This window comes from Arvicola amphibius, chromosome 4 (genome assembly GCF_903992535.2).
Source record: "Arvicola amphibius chromosome 4, mArvAmp1.2, whole genome shotgun sequence".
NCBI lineage: Eukaryota > Metazoa > Chordata > Mammalia > Rodentia > Cricetidae > Arvicola > Arvicola amphibius.
In genome coordinates this window covers 138,846,832-138,871,802 of record NC_052050.1, presented here as the reverse complement: position 1 = coordinate 138,871,802, position 24,971 = coordinate 138,846,832, and the positions used below count along the sequence as shown (strand labels likewise).

Genomic DNA, 24,971 nt, shown 5'->3' with positions numbered 1-24,971 from the left:
TGTTGGGCTTTTTCTTTTAAATTTATTTTTTCTTATCTCTTTTTACCCTACAATTCCTTCATGCATATATTATGGTTTGCAGTGTAGTGTTTTTATGAAATTCCCAAGTGTGCAAACATGGGCCTCTGTTTCTTGCACCTTCTCTGGGCTCTTTCCCTTGTTTTGTCCTATTTCAATGTGTTAGTTTGTTTTTATTTTACTTATCCCTTAGAAGCCTGTTTTCCATTGAGAAACAGAAACGGGGTGGATCCAGGTGGGATGAGAGGTGGGGAGGAATAGAGGCAGAGGAAACTAATCGGGACATATTATGTGAGAAAAAAAAATAAAAGGGAAAATTTTCAATAAAAGGGAAAATTCTTTAAAAAGGAAGTGAACAAAGGCACATCGGACCAAGGGCCACTGAAGACTATAACTAGGCAATAAATTTTATTGCTGGGTATGGCAATCTATGGCTATAATCTCAGCACAGGAGGGTGAGGCAGGAGGATTGTGACTGGTTCCAGGCCAGCCTGTATGCAGTGAGATCCTGCCTCAAAAGCAATAAATAACAGTAACAAAAAACTTTAAATTCAAAAAGCTCAAAATATGAGAGCACAGCCTCAAGTCAATAACAAAAACGTCATTTGAGGCTGGGCGATGGTGGCGCACGCCTTTAATCCCAGCACTCGGGAGGCAGAGGCAGGCGGATCTCTTTGAGTTCGAGACCAGCCTGGTCTACAAGAGCTAGTTCCAGGACAGGCTCTAAAGCCACAGAGAAACCCTGTCTCGAAAAACCAAAAAAAAAAAAAAAAAAAAAAAAAAAAAGTCATTTGAATTATAACAGGATACACAGATTAAACTGCTGACTCATTCATATGTCCTCATTGTTCCCTGTGTTGATTCTATATGAAGACAGAAAAGGAATTCCTTCAGTTCTTACCAGCTTCCTTTTGCTATGCATTCCTTTTTGTTGTTGTTTCCTTCTTAACTTCCTGTGTTACCAATTTAATCTATTGATGACACTATTGTGTCTTATTTTGGGCTATAAAGTACAAGTTTTGAGCCTGGCAAGATGGCTCAAAGAATAACACCTGAGTTCGATCCAGAACCCACAGCAGGAGGGAGAGAAACCAACCCCAAAAGTTGTCCTCCGACCTCCACCTGCACACACACAAGAATTTTTAAGTTTTCATTGTAGACACCCAGCATTTACCAGATTTGTTGGTTTTGAACTCCCATCACAGTAATCGCCACATGAAGACCACAGTGACAACCTTTCACTAAGCCACGCTTCCTAATGTAGGCAAGTGTAATAGTAGTCTGACGTGATCTTCCAGGACCTCCAAGGAAAGGTCAAGGTGATTTTTAGAGATTTCTTAAACTGAAATGGTGTGGGTGACATTTTCAATATGGAGCTCTGGTTGTTACATAGTTCGTGGTATAATAGTTTTTGGGCAAGTAGATAAAGAAATAGAAGTCAGCCGGTCCGTGGTGGCACACGCCTTTAATCCCAGCACTCGGGAGGCAGAGGCAGGCGGATCTCTGTGAGTTTGAGACCAGCCTGGTCTACAAGAGACAGTCTGTCTCCAGGACAGGCTCTAAAGCTGCAGAGATTCCCTGTCTCAAAAAACCAAAAAAAAAAAAAAAAAGAAAGAAAGAAAGAAAGAAAGAAATAGAAGTCAGATTTCCCACTCCCTTTTGAGTTGTTGGGGATTGAATCCAGGCCTGAGCATCCCCAACTCTATCACTGTATTGTATTTTTATGAGAACGGGGATTTGAGGATTTGGCCAAGTGAGTTCAATCTCTCAATGTTGGAGAAGGAAGCTGGTTTTTTGTTTGTTTGTTTTTGTTTTTTGTGAGCAACCTGACCCTTCAGATAAATGAATTTTCAGGAAGTTTCTAAGTTCACCATGAAGATCTGTACTGACTTATAGTCTCTGGTAGGTAAAGAAATCCTGGAACCAACACTAAAGCTCCAGTGGTTGATGTAGAGATCCTTAATTTTAGCAGTGACGAGTCAGTGATAAGCTGCAAATATAACAACATCTTATGAAACACCCTAATTTCAGTATATGTGCAGCAATTCTTTTTTCTAGTGCTGGGAAGTAAACCCAGGACTTCATTGGTCCTCTCAGTGAACTTCAGTTGATATGCTGGATTAAAAGCATGTGCCCCCACATTGGTCCAATCAACACATTTTAAATTTACATAATTTAGTTGGGCAGTGGTGGTGCACACCTTTAATCCCAGCACCCAGGAGGCAGAGGCAGGCGGATCTCTGAGTTCGAGGCCAGCCTGGTCTACAAGAGCTAGTTCCAGGACAGGCTCTAGAAACTACAGGGAAACCCTGTCTCGAAAAACCAAAAAAAAAAAAAAAAAAAAAGAGCTATTTCTAGGATAGGCTCCAAAACCACAGAGAAACCCTGTCTCAAAAAACAAAAACAAACAAACAAACAAAAAAACGACTTACATAATTTACATGTCAAACCAAGCCTGGCTTTGCAAATTTACAATTCCAGTTACTCTGGAGGTGGGAGCAGGAGGATTGAAAGCTCCAGACCCAGACCCGCCTGGGTACAGACAAAATTCAAGACCAGACCCTGTCTGTAATCACAACACTTGGGAGGTAGAGAAGAGGAACAGGAGTTGAGTCATCCGCATGCACATAATAAGTTCTAGGCCAGCCTGCGCCTGCTCTATGAGATCCATATGAAATGTTTTCTATTTTTATTTATTTTTTTTTTTTGGTTTTTTTTTTTTTTTGTTTTTTTTTTTTTTTTTGAGACAGGGTTTCTCTGTGGCTTTGGAGCCTGTCCTGGAACTAGCTCTTGTAGACCAGGCTGGTCTCGAATGTTTTCTATTTTTAAATAATATATTACAGTGTGTGTGTGTGCCTGTGTGTGTGTGTCTGTGTGTTATCCCAGCACTGAGGAACAATGACAAGCCAAACTAAAGAGCTTGCTGATGAGCTAGCTCAAATGGTAACCTTCTTCTTAAGTGATAAACCCTGTCTCAAGGAGATAAGAGAGCCACAGAGAAAGACATCCTATTCTGCTCCGGCCACTGCATGCACACACATACACTCTGTGTATGCACCACATATAACCAATTAGTTTATGTTAATTTTTTAACTTTTTATTTGTTTGTTTTTGTTTTTTGTTTTTCAAGACAGGGTTTCTCTGTGTAGCCTTGGCTATCCTGGAACTCACTTTTAGACAAGTATGGCCTCAAACTCGAAAATCCACCTGCCTCTGCCTCCCAAGTGCTGGGTTTAAAGGCTTGCACCACAACCACCTGGCTATTTACTTGTTTTTCTCCACAGGGTCTTATACTGGAAGCTGACTTGGAACCACTGCATGGTCCTAGGTGGCCTCAAACTCAGGTCAATCAATCCTACTGTTAGCCTCTCAAGTATTGAAATTACAAGCATTAGACTGTTGCAGACTATTAAATCACACTGTGAACCCCGAGTTTGTGTTTGCATTAATTAAATAAAATCAACCTTTTTTTCAGGGGGCGGAGCCAGCGACTAGCTGACTGGAATTAGCCATAGAGTCTGGTGGAGCCAGGAATATGCATAAAGAGACACACAAGAAAGAGTAGCTTCTTTTTGGTTTGGGTCGAGTGAAGAAATGCATCTCTTGCTGGGTCTCCAGACAAAAAGCAAGGGTAGCTGGTTGCTTCTCAGCCTCTCTGATCTAGCAGGTTTTCACCCCACATCTGCCTTCCAAGTCTTTGTTGGTAAATAGAACAACTGAGACATATTTTAAGCCTACATATCTTGGCCAGGGCTGAGCCAGTGCCAGCAGGACCAGAGGTCCTTCCAGGTGGGGTGCTTACTGTGGGACCGTGGGACTACAGATGATTTAATTAAAATATAAGTAGATTCATGAGCAGCTGCTAAGCTAACAGACAAACATCATTAGCCACTATGTATGACTGACTGATTTTTCTGTTAATTATCAACATTTCTCTCCATTAACCATGAGGGAATCAGGGATGGAATCAGGTTTGGTGGCAACCAACTTTTTACTCATTGAGCCATTTCAGTGGCCCTCATTTCCACTTCTAAAAAAAAGCTGATTTCTGGGTAAGATTGGAGAGACAAACATGAATAAAATCTCACTAAAACAGTAACAAGCCTAAGCCCTGTGCTGAGTTACATGGAACCATCAGAGAAAAAGGTCACTCCAGAATGTCATTCAGGTTCTGCGGCAGCAGGGTGGTTCAGTTTCTGAATTGAACCTTCAACAGCCAAGCAGAAACATATTTATTGATTGTGGTACAAAGGTGGCTTTGGGAGTAAAACAAGTTCCTCACACCAAAACCCTTTATCTAATGTTTCCTGAAGGAAAGCATCACACCGTTGTGACTTTAGTCCTTATTGTGTGCTGTTTGCAGTGCCCAATAGTGCAAGACACTTCAGGAGTGCCAGGACTGTCTTGTGACCAAAGTCAACAACTCTGTAAATCAGAGAAGACAATCACTGTTTTCTACAATGATTTCTTCAAGGTCTAAGTACCTCCAAGAAACAGCTATCACATTCTGATGTTTATAATATATTGACTCTACTATTTTTTTCCTTCTACAGAGACCACAAAAATGCAGGGACCAAGAGAGAAGAAAGGGGAAGGAGGGAATGGCAAAGAATAGGTAAGTTTCACTCACTGTGATGATGACCATGCAAAATCTCCAAAATACCAAAGAATTGTAAGGATCGTAAGGGGGCGGCAAAATGGAGAGCTGGTTGAAAGTTCATGTAAGATGCATTAAACCCCACAAATCAGTCAGTAAAGGCTTGCTTGTTGCCAAGCCCAATGACCTGAGTTTGACTCCCCAGAACACAAGGGGGAAGAAGAGTTTCAACTCACAAATGTTGTCCTGCTCCCCCACACATTCACTCATGGGTGTGCACACACTCATTCAAATCAATAAAAGCAATATAAAAACTAAAGGCCAACCAGGCAGTGGTGGTGCAGGCCTTTAGTCCCAGAACTCGGGAGGCAGAGGCAGTTGGATCTCTGTGAGTTCAAGGCCAGCCTGGTCTACAGAGTGAGTTTCAGGATAGCTAGAATTGTTTGTTACAAAGAGAGACCCTCTCTTAACCCCCGCCCCCCCAGATAAAACAGAGCCTGATAAGTACAGTTGTTTCTCTGTGTAACAGCTCTGACTGTCCTGGAACTCACTCTGTAGACCAGGCTGGCCTTGAACTCACGGAGATTTTCCTGTCTCTGCCTCCCACATTCTGTGGTTAAAAGTGTGTGTCACCACCGCCGACTGTTTTTTAATTCTTTTAACTTCAAACTTCAATACTTTAAAAAGATGTTGTGGGGCTTGGAGAGATCGCTCAGGAATTAAGATCTCTGGCTGCTCTTCCAGAAGATGCTGGTTCAATTTCCAGCACCCACATGGCAGCTCACAACCTCTAACTCCAGTACCAGGGGATCTGATGCCCTCTCCTAACCTCTGCGGGCGCTGCACATGAGTGGTGCACAGCCATTCTTACAGGTAAAATACCCAAATACATAAGCACAAAGGTTTCAAAAATAAAAATAAAAAGCTGTCGTGGTCATTTTTTTTTCTGTAAAGCCATATTCCTCTTTATCTCTTCATGTTATTTGATAGGTTTTTGGTAATCCACACTCAGTCACTGTGATGGTTTGAGGGTTCCTGTCCCTTTAGAACGCCTCTGCAGGAACCGATTAGGAACAATATGACAGTACTTAAAGGTAGGCTTTCGGCATTGGTTAAACTATGAGTGCTTTGCCCAGGTAAAAGGGATTAGCATTTTTACAAAAGAGACAGAAAGGAGTCTCCTTGTCTTAGAGTACCCTAGAGGAACAGAACTGATAGGAGGGAGTGAACATCATTGAGGTGATTTCTCAAGTCTGTTTGCACAGTACGGGCTGCGTAGTCAAACTGATTTCACTCTGGAGAGGCTGAGAGCCCCGTAGCTACTCAGTCTGCAAGGTTGGATGCCTGGGCAGTCTGGTCTGATAGTAGCAGGTGGGTGCTCCACGAGCTGCAATCAGAGGCACACGCACAAACAGAACCCTTTCCTCCCTGAGCCCTTCACATCTGAACCCCACCAGAAGGCTCTTCTCACTCAGAGTCTTCATCCAGTTAATCCTTCCCAGAGACACCCTCATAGAGCCTCGTCTCTTAGTTGATTCCAAACTCAATCAAGCTGACAACCAAGATTAACTGTAACCCCAGTCTCCATCCATACACATTCACTATGTGAGAATGCAGCCACAAAATGCCATTAGGAGAGTCTTCGTCACATTTTCTCTCTCTCTCTCTCTCTCTCTCTCTCTCTCTCTCTCTCTCTCTCTCTGTGTGTGTGTGTGTGTGTGTGTGTGTGTGTGAAGAGAGGGCCTCATGAAAGCTAGAAAAAACAGCCTACCACTGAGCTCCCTACTCTTCTTAAATTTTGGAACAGAGTCTCACTAACTTGTGGGGGATTGGAGAAAGTTCTGAATGAATGACTGTGTCCTGGTGACATGGGCACGGCCCTGTCAAATACCCTAGGCTCAGACCCGTGGAAAATGGCAGTCATTGGGGGCTCAGAGGGAAAAGGCAAGGCCTCCTCTTTGGGCCCAGATGTGGATGTTGGCAGTGTGTACAGAAAATGTCCACCATAGCTTCCGCACCCCAGATATTTACGGCCTGAAGAGTGCTCCCCTACAGACTGGTTCTGCTGAGATTAGCTTCGAGCTGTCTCCTTGGACCAACTGAGCACCATCAACCCTGCCTCCTTACTTCTATGTGTATAATAACTTCATCCCTTGTTCAGCAGTGTGCAATAATCCTGTCTGTATAGTAAGCGCACTGTGCTTCCAGGTGCTGTGGCTTCTCCATCAGAGACCAGTCTACCCAGTTCCAGCTTTTCCGTGTCTGTCTTTTCTTCATACTCCCGCCTCCTCGGGTCCATCCCTGGAGTCATGCTGAACACAGCAAAGTTGCACATGCCTGCCTTGAGCTTGTTCTGTAGCCCAGTCGGGTCTCAACTTCATTTTATTTTTATTATTTTGGTTTTCCAGACAGGGTTTCTCTGTGTAGATCTGGCTGTCCTGGAACTCGCTCTGTAGACAAGGCCGGTCTCGAACTCACAGAGATCTGCCTGCCTCTGCCTCTGCCTCTGAGTGCTGGCATTAAAGGAGTGCGCCACCACAGCCTAGCATCTTAACCTTATTTATTTTAAATCACAGATGTATGTTCCCAAGTGTGTGTCTGTGTATCAGGGTGGGCACATAAGTGTGGCCACTCAGGGAGGTTAGGGGTGTCAGACCTCCTAGTGCTAGAGTTACAAACTGTTGTGAGCCTATTGTGGGTTTTGGGAATTGAGGTAGAGTTCTCTTAACCACCAAACCATCTCCCCATCTTTTATGGTTGAATGTAGCATTAGCTGGCCTGGAACCCATGGCCTCAAATTCATAGAGATCTGCCTGCCTTTGCCCTCCACGTGGTAGGATTAAAGGTGAGGGTCACATGTCGCCTGCACAATTAGTGCCCTTTCCATTTTATGATCAAGAAATCAGTGTATGGGAGGGGCCGTTTATATGTATTTATAACTTTATCTCATCATACTTTTAACCCAGTTCATAAGAGAGCTGCTTTCACTGTGACCTTGAAAAATGTTTTCTTGCTGTTATTCTGTCTACATTTATTACTGGGTACTATACTAGACAGAAAAAAAAAATCTATCTTCTTCCTTGATCATCTTGAACCCAGATTCCTCCTACTTCTGCCTCCCAAGTCATATTACTTTTCAAGCAGGAAAAAAATAACCCAAAAACAATGAACTATATAACATTCTCATTCGGTGCTTTCTGATTGGTGTGCGGGACCTAGGGGACCTGTATTCATTATTTCTTCGCCGTGGGCTTCCAGTCTTCTGCTTCTGTGTGTACACTGTTCCCAAAGACCCTGCCTGGGATCTTGGCAGATTGAGTTAGCAGTAACTTCCACAGCTTGGCAAGGCAATGCCTTTGTCTTCAAGCTTCATCTGCGGATCGTTTCTGCCACTCAACACATTAATCCCAGCCTTTTAAAAAGTACAAGAGAATCACGTTAAAGAGGAAAAATGCGGTTTAAATTCCTGTCTCCTGCCCTCAGCGACTCTGAACGTGAGTCAAGGCCTAACAGGAGAAGCAGGGGACAAACGTTTTCTTGGGTCCCGATCCACGCGCTGCGGGGCGGGTGCTAATCGAGGGGTGGGGACGTTGGCCCTCCGCCCGGCCCGCCGCGGGTGCTTAGTCACGCCGACGCTGCTCCCGTTCCCCGCGCGCACTTCCGCGCATGGCGCTGCTGCCCCGGGCACTGAGCGTGGGCGCGGCCCCGAGCCTGCGGCGGGCGGTGCGCGCGCTCACTTGCGCCATGGCGAGTCCTGGCGAGCTGCAGACCCCGGCCCCGGCCGCCGCTTCCTTCGACTACCTGGTGATCGGCGGCGGCTCGGGAGGACTGGCCAGCGCGCGGCGGGCGGCGGAGCTCGGCGCCAGGGCCGCGGTGGTGGAGAGTCACAAACTGGGTGGCACTTGCGTGAGTATCAGGGCCCTCGGGCCGCGTCGGCAGCGCGCTTGCTCCCCGACCTCTGCGCGGCCGTCCCGGGCGCTTCCTTACTCGGAGGCCCGGGGTCCCGGGAGATGGCGGGAAAGAGGAAAAAAGAGGCCGGCCGGCCACGCAACACAGGTGCAATGCTAAGGAAAGCCAAGCATTTAAGCCCAGCTTAGCTGCCCGGCATGCATCTCCATACGGGGGAGTATTGCATCTGGCGCTGGAGCCAGGGAAACACGAAACTGCCTCTGGGAAACTGCTAGTGGCGTGGGCGAGTAGGGAAGACGAGGGCTCTGGCGTTGAGGAATGGGGACCTGATCTCGTCTATATTTCAAGGGCAGAGTGATGGGTAGCAGGAGTGTTCAGCTTTGGCTGCGCATGGGAATCCCCTGGAGAGTTGAAGTTCTGCCGCGCTTGTTCCCGCGCATCCAAGACTCCCAGCTGTGGCTAGAAGTACCGCGTGGGTGTTAGCGAGCTCAGAAAGTCGCAGTTGATCTAAACTGCAGCCAACGCCGAGGACGACAAGCTACCTTAAGAGAAATCTTAAGGAGTTTCTCAGCTTCGTGATACTGTTTGTTTTGCATTGTTTGGGGACAAGTTTTCAAATTACACACACGCAGAGGGAGAGGGGTAGATTGGAAAACTTTATCTTTTTAAGTCTCGAACCCACATTAGTGTGGCCCTTTCCTATCACAAGATCAAGGCAGAGTTCTTGTGGGTGACTGAAAATGCTGACCCAAGAGTCACCTGAGACTCGGGTTCTCTCAATGCCTTTTGAAGAGTGACGTTTAAATTATACTTTGTTGGGAACTCCTTAGGGGCAGGGATGGGTTCCTTTATTTGTGTACTGCTTGTTACCTTAAAATACCTTGCTCGGTAGCTGTTTGTGAAATGAATGAAGCTAGAGATGGTGGCTGGAAGCAGGCTCAAGCCACTGCTGAACATGAGGGTGGAGGGGGGCGTTAAGAGAAAGGTAAAGTCGTGATTGACTGTTAATGATTGACCTGCACTTTGACTCTAGAAATCCGTGCAGAGGGCAGACTGAAGGATGCTGCTCAGAGCCCGCCCTTTGCCCTCCACAAATGGTAGAAGTTCTGTCATTTGTCCCCTCCGCACTCTCAGGGCTTTTGTCTTCCAACTTCCTTCTTCATGTCACCTTGGATTTGGGACGTCCACTGTCATTGTTGGTAAAGAAGGGGCCGGTGGGTTTAGGCTCCCATTAAGAAGGTGAGGACAGAGATAACCGCTTCCACAGCAAGCAGAGAACCGCTCAGAATGACAGAGTTTGCCACCTGCGGTACACCTAGCCTTGCCCGGTTCATCCTTGTGCAGCAGCTCCCATTTCACATCCAAGCACTGGTGTCCCTGGGACATCAATGTCCGGTGCTGTTCTAGTGGCATAACTTTGGGTATCTCCCCAAAGTAGCTTTTGGCTTGGAATTACGAAGCAGGGTAGGGCAGCCAGTATCAGAGAAAATATAACCAAAGGGTAGACCCAATAACATGCGTCCATTGGAGCTCAATTTCTGAATTTAGGTAAGCAAACAAAAACCAAATGTAGTTGTAAGGTGTTGGATTAGATTAAAAAAAAACAGCTGGGGGCTGGGGGTGGGAGAGAACCAAAAGAATTATCTCCCCCCCACCCCAGAATCTTTGTCCCTGGAATAATTAAAGATAATCCCTTACTGCCCAGTGCACTGAAGTTATTCCTGAAGAAACAAATTAGAGATGATCTTTGAATTCAGTTTCAAAGTCTCTGAGAAGCGCAAACCAGGGCTTCTCCTGCTCACGACTCCACACCAACAGAGCAGCAGAGGGAAGCGCCCCAAGGCGGGGTAGTTCTCTCCCCACACAGACCTTGGGGGGAACTCCACGGGAGCTCGCTGAGTGTACTGACCCTGGGATTAGGAGGAACCCAGTTCTTGTGAGGTTCTCTATTCTCTACATCTTGCCAGGAAGCATGTGGTAAGGGCTGACTGAGTGACTGGCAAAGTTATAGTGAACTGGGCTGCATGGTGCTGCCCAAGAAACCCGCATGGCAGGCCCGGGAAAGGGCTGCCCAGTAGACTGCAGCTCATGTAGTCAGCAGACAATGATTTAACGACATGCAGCCTGGCTTATTGTTGACAGCATGCACTTTAATTTCTCAATGTAGCTCTCTAACCAGCTTGGTGGAAGGAAAATTCATTTCCTTTTTTAAATAAAGATGTATTTATTTATTATATATAGAGTTCTGTCTGCATGTATGCCTGCAGACCAGAAGAGGGAGCCAGATCTCATTACAGATGGTAGTGAGCCACCATATGGTTGCTGGGAATTGAACTCAGGACCTCTGGAAGAACAGCCAGTGCCCTTAACGCCTGAGCCATCTCTCCAGCCCAGTTCATTTCCTTTTGATTCCAATAGGTTCCCCTTAAAAATAGAAACTAGCCCTCATTGGCTTTGTGAATTTAGAACTTTATAAAATGAAGCCCCTCCTGCTCGCTCGCTCTCTCTCTCTCTCTCTCTCTCTCTCTCTCTCTCTCTCTCTCTCTCTCTCTCGTTTTTTTGTTTTTGTTTGTTTGTTTGTTTTTGTGTTTTGGGACAGGGTTTCTCTGTGTAACAGACCTAGCTGTCCTGGAACTGCTCTTGTAGACCAGGCTGGCCTCAAACTCACAGAGATCCACCTGCCTCTGCCTCTCAAGTGCTGCTGGGATTAAAGGTGTGCGCCACCACCACCCAGCTCTCCTCCTGCTCTCTTGAGTGTTAATTATAGAAGTGGTTTTAAATTGGGGAGCTGGTTGGAGTTAGTAATAAGTATTATTTTTCACTTTGGCCATTTGCCTTGTTGATTGGCTATCTTACAGTGATAATTGCTATATTTTTATTTTTAAAAAAGAATGTTTTTGAAGAGCAAACAAGCAGTTTGTTCAGAAGTAAACAAACAAACAAAAAAAAAAAACCCCAGCTCTCTGTAGCTAGAAGGGGCCTCAAAAATGAGCTACCTGTTTTGTTTTTGTTTTTTTTACACTTTAAATATTATCTTTTTCTTTTTAAATGTGTGTGTGAATGGGTGGAGGTACCTACAGTGGTCAGAGGTGTCAGATGCCCCCAGGAACCACAAAATTACAGGTGGTTGTGAGTCACCTGACCTGCGAGCTGGGAATCAAACTGGGTCCTCTGGAAGAGCAGTCAGTATGTGCCCTTAGCTGCAGAGCCATCTCTCCGGCTATACCTTTACTTGAATGCTGGGATTATAGTGGACACCAAGGTGTCCAGTTAGAATACAGTTTTTTTTAAATTGTTTTTATTGAGCTATATAATTTTCTCCACTCTCCTCCCCTTCTGTCCTCTCCCATGGTCCCCGTGCTCCCAATTTACTCAGGAGATCCTGTCTTTTTCTACGTCCCATGTAGTTTAGAACCATATATGTCTCTCTTAGGGTCCTCGCTGTTGTCTAGATTCTCTGGGATTGTGAATTGTAGGCTGGTTTTTCTTTGCTTTATGTCTAAAAGCCACTTATGAGTGAGTACATGTGAGATTTGTCTTTCTGGGTCTGGGTTACCTCACTCAGTATGATGTTTTCTAGATCCAAGAATACAGGTTTTTTTAAAGCTGATTTAAGTGGCTGTGTGTGAGTGTACGTTACCAACGGCACATATACAGAGGCCTGAAGCAGGGGCTGGTGTCCTCTCTTATCAACCCCCCCATTTCTTTGAGGAAGGATCTCCCACCAAACTGGGGGTTCACATTTTCTCAGCTAGGCTAGACCAGCCCCAGTGACCCTCCTGTCCCTGCACCCCTCAGGTTGGCTAGGTTATTACCTGAGTGCTGGGACCTGGAGTCTGGTCCTCACGATTGTCCCCCAGTACATTAGCACTATCTGTCCAGGCCCCAGCTGTGTGTTTGTTTTTCAAGTGCACACAAAACTCTATCGGTGGCTGACAGCTCTGCTGATCACGGCCTTAAGGCATCTCACTGGTTTCCCACCAATCACAGGAATCCTGGGCTAGGTCTTAGGCTATGTTCGTCCTCAGCATCTTTCCCTCCGAGTAAAGCCTGAACCACAGTTGTAAAGGTAAGGCCTTTTATATGACACGCTGGACTCAAACCCTGCCCAAAACTCATCATCCTTTCCAGTGTTTCAAAGAGGCGGTCTTTCTGAAAAGTAGTCTTCGAGTCCTCCGATTTTCCAGATTCTATTTGCTAAGGTCTACCTGATAAAGCTTCATTGTGATCCTACCCTTCACTATTATCCTGTACCCAGAGACTGTAAAGGAAAGAACGATGCTTCTCTACGGTTCCAAGTTAGCGGGTTTGGGGTTTATTTTGCCCCCTAGAAAAAGATGGGTCACTACCTATCCAGTTTTGTTCTTGGAATTTTTCTTATATTTGTTTATTTATTATTTTTGGTTTTTGGAGACAGGGTTTCTCTGTAACTTTTTGGAGCCTATCCTGGAATTTGTTCTGTAGACCAGACTTGACCTCACAGAGATCCACCTTTCTCTGCCTCTCAGGTGGTGGGATTAAAGGTGTGCGCCACCACCGCCTGGCTGGGATCTTCTTTTTAATTTAGCCCGCACACTAATAGGGTAGGGCTCATTATGAAACTGTCACGTGCACACACACACACACACACACACACACACACACACACACACCCGGCACTGCTCCCTCCCATCCCTACACCTTCCTCTTGCTGACTATACTTCCTCCCCACCCCACCTCTGGCTCCCCAGCAACCTCAGAAAGCAACTTAAGCATTGGGATGCTCTGAGCCACTCGGCCCCCACACAAAGCAACTCTGAGCACACTGTAGGTGTTTTTTTTTTTTGTTTTGTTTTTGTTTTTGTTTTTTTTTTTTTTGAAGTGTGTAGACAGATGCTGATGCACACCCATAACCCTGGAAGGCACTGGCAGGAGTAACAGGATTTCCAGGCCAGCCTGGGCTACATAAAATCCTAAATTTAACCCATGAAAAATGGAATATGCTTCTGATTAGGGTCAAGATGGCCAGACCTACACATGACTTACTGCTAAGGTCTATCTATCTGGTTTATTTTCAAGAAGCTTCTACCATTTCTTTTTTAAAACTTGGACCTAGTCATTCATTTCCAGAACGCACTAAGCACCCACTGTGCAAGCTAACGCCCTATGTGGATCTCATGGGGAGCTTGTGGGGGTTCCTGCGCTCTAATCTTATTTAAGGTGCCCATGCATCCAACCAAGAAACTAGATGGAGAGGATGACCGAAGACGACAGCCTTCTTGGGCCAGAGAATCCACACTGCAGTGTCCCTGTGCACACTTTAGAGCCTGGAGACGGAAAACAGGGCCAGAGTCCTGAAATAGCGCCTGTCCTATTTTGGCAGCCCCGGAGAACAAAAGCTCGGTGCCCCCAGCCACACTCTGTCTTTCTCCTGCTGCTCCTCCCCCTGGCCGCAGGCCTAGAGACCACCAGACACTGGCACCTGGGGCACCTCCAGTATTAGCAAATGGAAGGTGGCAGAAGGAGCATCAGGAGATAAATGCCAGCAGCAGCTAGGCGGTGAGTTGGAGGCAAGCTGAGGTGACATGTGATTCTGTCTCAAAGAAGAACTGGAAGGCTGAGGCAGGAGGATAGGCAACTCAAGGCCAGAGTGGGCTACCCGCACTCCTGTCTCAAACAATACAAAATACAAAACTGAATAAAATACTCATACAAAGAGAAACGCTTTAGTTCTTTATAAAAAGCATAAAGAGTAAAATATGATGTTTTCTCCCTTTCCCAAGAACAGTGTTGACAGTGGAGTAGCCCCACCCACCACAGATATGAGGCCACTCGGTGATGGAATGTGTTTTGAGGCATATGGGGCCACAGCATCATGAGGAAATGTCTTAGGAGCCCACCACTACGCATGCATGTGCTGTACACATGTCTGTGTAGCATAGATGGACCAGAAGTGATGTACTTGCTAATGCTGATGTTAATAAATCTTTAAAATGTCTTAGCAATCCGATAGATGGAAAGTAATTCACTAGATGACCTTTTGCATGTATGTTTATGCGTGTGTGTGTGTGTGTGTGTGTGTGTGTGTGTGTGTGTTTGCTTTAGAACGTGTGTGGCAGCCAGAGTGTCAGCCTCAGGTGTTCCTCAGGTGCTGTCCAATTTGCTTTTAGACAAGACCTTTGACTGGTACCTGGGACTTCTATTATGATAGGCTGGCCAAGCCCCAACAACCTATCTCTACATCTTGGCTTTGGTATTTAAAGTATGTACCACCCCTTCTGGCTTTTTTTTTTAATGTGGATTCTGGGGATTAAACTCAGGTCATCATGGTCTTCTGGGGCAAGCAGTTTATTGACCAAACTATCTCTCCAGCCCTAGCTAGTCTTGTTTTGTTTTGTTTTGTTTTTCAGTACAGGGTTTCTCTGTGTAGATCAGGCTGGCCTCGAACTCAGAGATTTACCTGTCTCTACCTTCAAGTTCTGGGACTAGAGGCACATGCTACAATACCCAGCCTTCTAGATTACCTTTTATCTCTACTTTAAAAACATGTAGTTTTTCCGTTGAATTGCTTTGATTCTGAATTTTCCTATATACATGATAGCGTGCTCAAATGTTTATAATCAACCGTGTGCTTATATGAAGCACAATCATCTCTGCACATCTAGAATTTCTGTATTTTAGTTTGCTTAGTTTTAGGGCAGAATCCTGTGTAGCCAAAGCTGACCTCAGGCTTTGTAGCCAAGGATGGCTTTGAACACACGATCCAGCTTCCACCTTCCAAAGCTGGCGTTATAGGTGTACAGTTACGTCTTATGGGTTTACAGCTGTCTTAGGGCCTGCTTCCCTCCCCCATGTCTGTCGTCCCAGGGCAGAGGAGTAGTGCTCCAACTGGGTGCCTAAAACAAGTTTCTCTTTCTTAGTGCTGGCAATCCCCTGTGACCATACCACTGTTGCCTTTAAACCTCAAGCTGTGTTTGTTGTGGGTTCCAGTCCAGTTATCACCAGGGCTGTATGGGTAAATACAGTACCCTCACTCTTGGTATGTATATGTATGGTGCTGATACCTTGTCTTCCTGCTCCTTTTCTGTCTTCCTTGCCCCCCCTAACTTTGTCCCTAGGTGTTTTGGTGGAATCTCAGTATCTCTTTCTCTGTATCTCTGTCTCAACCTCTCTGCCTTTTGTACAAAGATTAGTTTCAATGTAGTCTGTAGCTCCTTTGTAAACCAATTAAAAAAAATTTTTTTTTTTTTTTGTAAAAAGAAAAAGTAGCCTTGGGGCTGGAGAGATGGCTCAGCGGTTAAGAGCATTGCCTGCTCTTCCAAAGGTCCTGAGTTCTATTCCCAGTCAACCACATGGTGGCTCACAACCATCTATAATGGGGTCTGGTGCCCTCTTCTGGCCTGCAGGCATACACACAGACAGAATGTTGTATACATAATTAATAAATAAATAAATAAATATATATTAAAAAAAAAAAAAGAAAAGAAAAAGTAGCCTTAACAGGAGGAAGAGGCAAGGCAGTCTCTGAATTTGAGGCCAGTCTAGTCTACACAGGGACTCCCGGGCTAGCCACCGCTGTATACTGAGACCTGTGTCTCATATGAGACAACAACAACAAGAGTAGCCATAAGTCTTGTTCTTTTTCCTTGTTTTTTTTTTTTTTTTTTTTTTGTGAGACAGGATCTCACCTGTTGCCTAATCTGGCTTTGAACTCTCTGTAACCCTGCTGTCCTTGAACTCCTGCCTGGCCTCCCAAGGCCGCTGCCCCTAGCCCTCCAGTTCAGGGTATGAGATCCACTGAGCTTTTCTCGTTTCGTTAGCAGCGGTTGCTAAACATCCCAGGTTCCATACCACATGCCTTATAATCTTGTGCTTTTGGTGACTGCTCACCAATTTGTAAATATGTGGCACCGCCGATTTCAAAAAATAGTGCATTTGTTTGTTTGAATGTGTGCATATGTGCATGAGTGCACCGGGTGCCCCTGCCATGGCGCATGAGTGGAGGGTAGAGGACAACTCGTGCTGGTTGGTTCTCCTCCTCGGGCAGTCTAGTCAGCCTTGGCTGCAAGCATCTTGACCCACTGTGCTATCTCACTGCCCCCACGCAGAGTATTTTTACGGATGCACTGTTGATGCCTTCTTTTGTCTTAGAACCTCCTATGTCAGCCAAGATAAATTATTTCTTCTTCCTAGTCAGTAGTTATCTGGTTAAAGAGTATCTGGAATGTGTGTCAGGGGATCTGTAATTTTCCCTTTAAGCTGAAATCAGTCTGGTTTTCCTTCTGCAAGCGGCATTCCTGCTAGTACACACAGAACATTACCCACACAGTGAGATCCAGGCTTGGATTTGTCTTTATTTTATTTTATATTTTATTTTATTTGAGACAAGGTCTCATGTAGCCTAGGCTAGACTCAATCTTCTCCGTATCTAAGGATCCCGGGATCCAGATCCTCCTGCTCCCACCTCCTAAGTGCTGGGATTCCAGGTGTGTGCTCCCATGCCTGGCCAGGGCTCACACTTCCTACTCCCAAGCCGTTGTAAACACATTCTTAGATGCCCCAGCTTTTAATAACGAGGCAGTGATCAAAAGCGGTTAGCAGGCTGGGGAGATGACTGAGTAAGTGAGAAGCTTGCTGTATAAGCATGACTTGAGTCTGGATCCCAGAACCCACGTAAATGCCGGATGTGGCAGCTTATACTAGGCCCTGGGGCAGGCAGATCTTAGGGGCTCTCTGCACAGTCAGTGTAGCCAAAGTAGTGGGCTCCGGGGTCAGTGGGAGGCCTATCTCATATGGAGTCGACCTGAGCTCCACACACATGCAGGTAAGCACGCACATGCGCACACACACACACTTAAACGTACACTACATACACGCACAAAGAAAATCTCACTGCCCCTCCCCCTTTTTTGAGAAAAATGGATACACATGTTCTGCTCTGTCACATGAGGAATGAACACAGCATGATTTTCTAATCGTGGTAGGAAAAGCAAGTGACTGTAGGATCCAGTTCACTGTGACTGTCACTAGTTGTGGCTGGTCTCGGGGTGACACTGTGACCTTTGGTATTCATTTTTCTTATAGGTGTTTGAATGACTCAGATTGGGCATTCTTAACCTGTGTCTTTTTGCATTTTTTTTCCCTAGGTGAATGTCGGATGTGTCCCCAAAAAGGTAAATTTTTAATCTCGCCTCCCCTCGCTACTCCTTGCTCATGTTTAGTGAATCATGGTCAGAATAAGGGCGTTCCAAACATACCACTTGCAGATTGCCCTCGTTAGGTTTCTGTGGCAAGCACCTGACCAAAAGCACCTTGGGGAGGAAAAGGGGTTTTTTTTGTTGGTTTTTTTTTTTTTTTTTTGGTTTTTCGAGACAGGGTCTCTCTGCAGCTTTAGAGCCTGTCCTGGAGCTAGCTCTTGTAGACCAGGCTGGTCTCGAACTCACAGAGATCCGCCTGCCTCTGCCTCCCGAGTGCTGGGATTAAAGGCGTTTCAGATTACAGCTCACAGGTCCATCATAAAGGGAAGTCAGGGCCGGCACTGAAGCAGAGACCACCATGAAACACTGCTTACTGGCTCGCTCCCCGTGGCTCGTTCAGCTTGCTTTCTTATTTAAATCCACAAAGCTTACACAAATACAAAGTTTAAAAGAGGAATAAGAGTAAACTAAAAAGTGTAAGGAATAATAAAAAAACTTCAGAGGCCATTAATATTCTACTTTTTATTGTGTTTATAGGCTAGCTAATTTAACGGCATCATTTTCCCTGATACTTCAGATATAAAATCTGTCTAGCCAGATCCCGAATCTTCTCTCTGAATGTATTTAGTTGCCATTTGACTCCAAGGTCACTATGTTTGCCTGTCATGTTTCCCTCATGGCTTCTGTCTTCAGCACTCAAGCGTGACTAATTTTGATCCTTTTTTTTTTAAAAAAAAATAGGTAATGTGGAACACAGCTGTCCACTCTGAATTCATTCACGATCACGTGGATTACGGCTTCCAAAGCTGTGAGAATAAATTCGATTGGCAGTAAGTGTTAATGCTACAAGGGTTCCATTTACAAGTCTGGGTGCTTTTGAAACCCATTTGTACTTTGAGGGGTGGGGATTTACTGTGTCCAAATATGTCCAGGGTTGGGTGTGTAGCTTGGTCGCAGAGTTCTTGCCTAGACTGATTGAATTCAGGCAGTCAGGCTTGGCAGCATGCGACCTTACCTATTAAGCCATCTTGCTGGTCTGGCTTCTGATCTACACAAACAGAGGCACACATACTGCAGATGCTCCCTGAGCATGCTCCAGAACGGAACAGGAGCATCCTGAGCGTCCTCAGCACAGAGAAGCTTCTGGCCCAGGGGGACACCTCTCTTCAGTTACTTTTTTTGTTCTTACGGATAGTCAGTGGTTTTCGAGGCTGATGCCCTGGCTTCTAGGTGAAGAAAGAAATTTGTTTCTGCGTAGTGACTCGGGTGTCTTTACAGTGTCATCAAGGAGAAGCGTGATGCCTATGTGAGCCGCCTGAACACCATCTACCAAAACAATTTAACCAAGGTGCGTATGCTGGCCTTTGAGCTTGGCGAAGGAGCCCTAGAGGAGGCATCAGATCTGACCAGACAAAAATGTAGCCTTTGGATATGTCTTCCTATTTTTTCTTTTTCTTTTCTTTTTTTTTTTTTTTTTTTTTCTCTGTGTGTAGCCCTGGCTGTCCTTGAACTCAGTCTGCAGACCAGGCTGGCCTCCAACTCACAGAGATCCCCTCGCCTCTGCCTCCCAAGTGCTGGAATTAAAGGTGTGCACCACCGTTGTCTGTTGTCCGGCCATGTCTTAATACTTCTATACTTTTTTTCTGTTAATCATTTTGAAGCTGACTTTACTGATCAGGAGCATTTGATCCAGGAGGCCAGTCTCTATCTAGCAGACAGTGTATGCCAGGTCTGTAGCGAGAATACACGAGAGTGCTTGAGTGGTTGGAGGTGAGCCGGCAGCTTGCTGGTGCTGCTCTTGGATGGTCGGAGTGGGGCAGGCAGCTTGCTGGTGTTGCTCTTTCCTGTGGGCAGAACAGCTGTGGCGGCAGCTAACCTGTCCTGTGTCAATGAGTGCTCACCCCTATTTATACATCTGAATTCTTTTTTTTTTTTTTTTGGTTTTTTTTTTTTTTTTTGGTTTTTCGAGACAGGGTTTCCCTGTAGTTTCTAAAGCCTGTCCTGGAACTAGCTCTTGTAGACCAGGCTGGCCTCGAACTCAGAGATCCGCCTGCCTCTGCCTCCCGAGTTCTGGGATTAAAGGCGTGCGCCACCACCGCCCGGCACAACATCTGAATTCTTTTGAAGCTGTCCCAGACTCTCGTGGATTCTCGCTACCCAGTTCTACCCTCATGTGTGCATCTTCAGTAGCTCTGTCCCTTCAGTTCCAATAACAGGAGAGAAGGATTTATAGGACAATGTGCTGGCCAAAGCCAGGAGCACATGCTCAAAACCCAATGTCCATCCTTTGCTGAGAACAGCTTCTTACAGACTGGATCCAGAAATACAATTTTGTAAGTAAATTCTTATCAAGAATATTCTGCAAAGGTGTATTTGCCTACAACAAATATTTGTCCTCTGTCCCTCTCTCCTGATACCTTTTTTAAATTAAAGATTTATTTTTGCTTATACGTATATGTGTATGTATGTGTGCAGTTGCCCATAGGGGCAAAGACGGTGTTAGATCCCCTGGAACTGCAGGTACAGGCAGTTGTGAGCCACCTGACGTAGGTGCTAGGCTCCCAGTCTGGGTCTTCTGGAAGAGCAGCAGGCCCTCTTAACCACAAAACCATCTGTCCAGCACCCCTCCCCTTTTGTAGGAGCTTAGAATGTAGCCTTGGCTGGCCTGGTCCTCACTGTGCAGAACTCACAAAAATCTTTTTACCTCTGCCTCTTGAGTGCTAAGACTAAAGGCATGTGCCATGGCCAACTGCTACTGGAATTTCTTTAAGGTGGCAAACTAAATTTTAAGAAAAAAAAAGATGGGCTTACGAGATGGCTCGGAATTAAGAACACTAGCTGCTTTTCCAGAGGACCCCAGTTTGGTTCTCCGTCACCCACATGGTGGCTAACAGCTATGATTTCAGATCCAGGGGATCTGATGCTGTCCTCTGGCCTCTGCAGGGCACTTTGCATGTGTGGCATACATGCAGCGAAACACCCATACCCATAAAATAAAAATAAATAAATCTTTACCAAAAAAAAAAAAAAAAAGTAGGAAAGTCACTGAGAAATCAGCATTTCTCCAGAACTTAGGATTGGTGTGTGGTGGAGTTCACTGCAACCCTGTGATAGGCTAGAGCTGGTAGAAGGTTCTACAGCAAAAGGAACTTGGATGCTGTGTCCCAGGCAGTGCAACTATTTCTCCCAACTATTAAGTGTGTTGTCACCACTCAGCCCTTTTTCTCCCAGGGAGCACTCATTGCCCCCCAAGAAAGGCTGTTAGTAACGCATGTGGGTTTGGCATTAGTTTAAATTCAGGTCATTAAGCCAGGCACCTGCAAGAACAGGCCTGGAAGGGAGGACAGAGTTCAGAACCAGGCGTGCTGCAGAGCGCTGACTCATTCCTTTGTGTGAGCATACTTATGGGGTTCCATTAGCTTTTCATCATCCGCCTTTGTGTGCCAGGACATAGGTCACAGCCGGCTGAAGCTTGCTGGCAGGCCTCGGATTGACCCCTGGTACAGACAGGGTTCCACTGAGCAGGTCAAGCATTACTGCTCTCAGAATTTCCACGGTAGAGTTTGTTGTTTTTAACTTTCCTCTCACCAAAGAAAGCAAAGGTTGCCTCTTCGTCTGTTGGCCAGAGTATTTCTCGGGCGTCTTTCCCCTTTATTTATTTGTCCCTTGTCCTCCCCTCTGGCATGTCATTTTTTAGTGTCTTTCCAATGTGAGGAAGGAAGACTTTCACCTTCAGCTCTTGGAATCAAAGATGCTGTCTTTTTCCTTGGAGTGACTGGCATGGGTTTTGTTCTCTTGCTTCTGGCTCAAGGTAGCACCGTTATTTCTTGTTATTCACGTCCAGCACAAACGGGCAGTGGGCAGTGAGCTCTCCTGCGTATCAGTTACTAGTCAGGAGGCCTAAGAATGTGAGCAACAGAATCCATCTTACTGTTTAGAAATCCCAAATCAAAATCTTGTGTTGTACCGTGGCACTCGCCTGTAATCCCAACAGTGAAAGGCTGAGGCAGGAGGATTGCCACTTGAAGGCAAACTTGGGCTCCAAGAGACAGGTGTCTGCGCTTTGTATTCCTAACACTCGGAAAGTAGAGGCAGAAGAACCAGGATTTTTGAGGTCATCCATTACTACATAATTGGATTGGAGCCTAGCCTGGGCTTTCTTTGGGGGGGGTGAATTAAGGAGTTGATGTATTAGGCAGCTAGATATTTTTTGAGATGGGTTTCCTGTACTTCAAACTGCCTGTGAACTTGCTATATAGCCAAGGATGACCTTGAGTGAGTGCCTGATCCTCCTGCCTCCTCCCAAGTGCAGGATTCTAGGAGCACACCACCCCTCCCAAGCAGGTGTGCTTTTTGTGCGTTTGCTTCTTAAGTCTTACAACTGCTAATGCCAGCGTTCCCTCCCCAGTCCCACATAGAAATCATCCATGGCTATGCAACATTTGCAGACGGTCCTCAGCCCACGGTCGAGGTCAACGGGAAGAGGTATACTGCTCCTCACATCCTGATTGCCACAGGTGGTGTGCCCACAGTTCCTCAGGAGAGCCAGATCCCAGGTGAGTCTTCCAGAGGCCAGTGCGGTCAGAGAGCTTACATGCCACATCATGGGATCGGCCTGTGCTGGTTCTGTCCTGAGAAAGACCAGGAAAGAAGGTCCTAATCTAACTAAGTAGTAATTATTATTTCATCCAGCTCAGGAGTCAGGAAGAGAAACCATGAGAGCTGCAGCTTTTTGCTCCTGGGAGGCAGAGTGCAGGGACTGTCAGACAAATGATTACTTCTAAGATTTAATATACAGTAACTGTTCAAGAGAACTATTGTAAAAAGAATAGCTTTCCCCATTGCAAGTTTTTCTTTCTTTTTTTTTCTTCTTTCTTTTTTAGATTTATTTTTTTTATGTAGTTGTCTGCCTGCATGTCTGCCTTCAGGCCAGAAGAGGGCACCGAATCTCATTACAGATATTTGTGAGCCACCATCTGGTTGCTGGGAACAGAACTCAAGACCTCTGGAAGAGCAGCCAGTGCTTTTAACCACTGAGCCATCTCTCTAGCCCAGAGTTTTTGTTTCTTATATAGCCATGTGTAAAAGATAAACTAGCCATGAATCTCCGAGGTGGTCCTATCTGCCCTGTGTATCTGTGTGTTGGGCTAAGAGCTAGGAATGAATCCTGAACGGATGACTATAGTCACTCTTAAGATGAATTGGTCATTCTTTCTCCCAAGTAATACCGTGAGTCTTAGATGGTGAGTTTCTACATTTCCTGTAATACCATACGTCTTGAATGGTGTGTTTCTTCATTTCTGTTGCTGTGATAAAGTACTCTTGACAAAAGCAACAAGAAAGTTTTAATGCGGCCTATGGTTGAGATTGCAGTCCATTATTCAGGGAAGCCACAGCGGGAACGCGAGTCACAGCACATCACAGTCCTGACTCAGCAGTGAGTGTGCGCCTGCTCTCGCCCAGTTCTCTCTGCACAGCTCCGGGCTGGGATCCTGCCTAGGGAATGGCACTGCTCACAGTGGGCGGGTCTTCCCAGTCAGTGCAGTCAAGCTCTTCCCACAAAGCCCTTCTACATTCTTTCCTATTGACAGCTAACAAAAGTCGTCACGGGGGCGTACGTTACACATCTTCTGAATTCTCATGGAATGTCTCCATAGCGTGTGAGTTTTGAATGCTAATGGAGCACTTCATGTGTGTGCATGTATGCCTTTAAACAGATCTTTTCCTGTTATTTGCTTTTTTTTTTTTTGAGATAGTCTTATGTAACTCAGGCCAAGGATGACCTTAAATTACTGATTCTTTTGCCTCTACTGAAATTATAGGCATATACCATCACACTGGCTTATATTTTTCTTGTGTTTATTGTTGTTTTCCTTTCTTTATTTCCCACCCTCTGGGATTTTAAGCAGGGTTTATAATGCCCAAAGCTAAAGAACAACCACTGTAAAAGATTCAAAGATACCATTCTCAAAAAAAAAAAAAAGATACCATTCTCAAGTAACATGATGTTTACTTGGGAATATTCAATGTGCATAACCTATATTGGGTGGGTGTAACCCTTGCTAAAACCAATCTCCCATAAGGTCCGGAGGCAGGTCTGGAGAGATGGCTTAGTGATTAAGAGCACTTGCTGCTCTTCCAGAGGAACCAGGTTCAATTCCCACCAGCCCCATGGTGGTTCAGAATCATCTGCAACTTCAGTTTCCAGGGCATCTGACACCTTCTTCTCGGCACCAGGCCCTTCACGGTATGCCGGAGAGGCTGAGTACCCTGTAATTATCCGCTCCATCTACAAGGCTGGATTTCTCTCAGTCTGACTCTGAGGCCTGGGGAATTCCTAGAGAGCCTCTGGTCTTCTGCCAGAGGGCTGAAGCAGCTATGTCCTCATGTCAGTGAACAGTGGCAGCAGCAGAACAGCAGGGTAGATGCACTCGCCAGCAAGCAGCGAAGGCGAGGACAAAAGGTACACTTCTCTCCCCTCAGTCCTCCACCCGCAGATGGTGCTGCTTTCCTCCACCTGACAGTGAGAACTTCAGTTTGAGGCAGTGAATCTCTGTACGCAGCAAGCTAAACCAGAAGAACAAATAGTAAGGACTAGGTAAATAGAAGCAGCAGGTAACACCTAGCTGAAACCATTAAGAACACTAATTGGGAGAGGAAGTGAAAGTAACAGTGTTGGATCAGGCACTTAGAACAGAAAGCCCTGTGGGGGTCTGGGTGGTGGCTCTGTGCTGGAGTACTCCCTTAGCAGGTGCAAGACCTTGGTTCGGTTCTAGCCGTGCAAGAGGAAACAAGACACAGCCTGGAGAGAGGGCTCAGCCGTTTAGAGCAGGTGGTGCTCTTCCAGAGGACCTGAGTTTCGCTTCCAGCACCCACATGGTAGCTCCCAACCTTCTATAACTCCAGTTCCAGGGGCCCCAGCGTCCTCTTCTGACCTTCACAGGCACTGCCCGAACATGGTGCACATACACACATGTAGGTAAAATACTCATAGATGTATATAGTAAATCTTAAAGGAAAACCACTAATGGTGGGCTATCGAGATGGCTCAGTGGTTAAGAACACTGCTCAATCCTCCAGAGGACCTAGGTTCAATTTCCAGCACCCACATGGAGCTTAACAACCAGCTCGAACTGCAGTGGATCCAGTACCTCTTCTAGCCTCTGCAGGCACCATATACACGTGATACATAGATCTGCACGCATGTGAAACGCCCATACCTATAAAATGAAATAATTTTTAAAAAGCAAAACAATAACAACAACCTAATA

The 24,971-nt window shown here is 45.8% G+C and overlaps 1 protein-coding gene across 1 annotated transcript in view; it reads left to right on the top strand.

Annotated features, from left to right (window-relative positions):
• The first annotated feature begins 8,266 nt into the window (after positions 1–8,266).
• Gsr (glutathione-disulfide reductase) overlaps positions 8,267–24,971 on the top strand; it is a 37,269-nt gene continuing 20,564 nt past the window's right edge. The window contains exons 1-5 of the mRNA XM_038326551.1: positions 8,267–8,521; positions 17,650–17,676; positions 18,442–18,530; positions 18,979–19,048; positions 22,109–22,256. Coding sequence (XP_038182479.1) covers positions 8,282–8,521; positions 17,650–17,676; positions 18,442–18,530; positions 18,979–19,048; positions 22,109–22,256 — 574 coding nt within the window. The 5' untranslated portion in view covers positions 8,267–8,281. The remainder of the gene's footprint in view (positions 8,522–17,649; positions 17,677–18,441; positions 18,531–18,978; positions 19,049–22,108; positions 22,257–24,971) is intronic.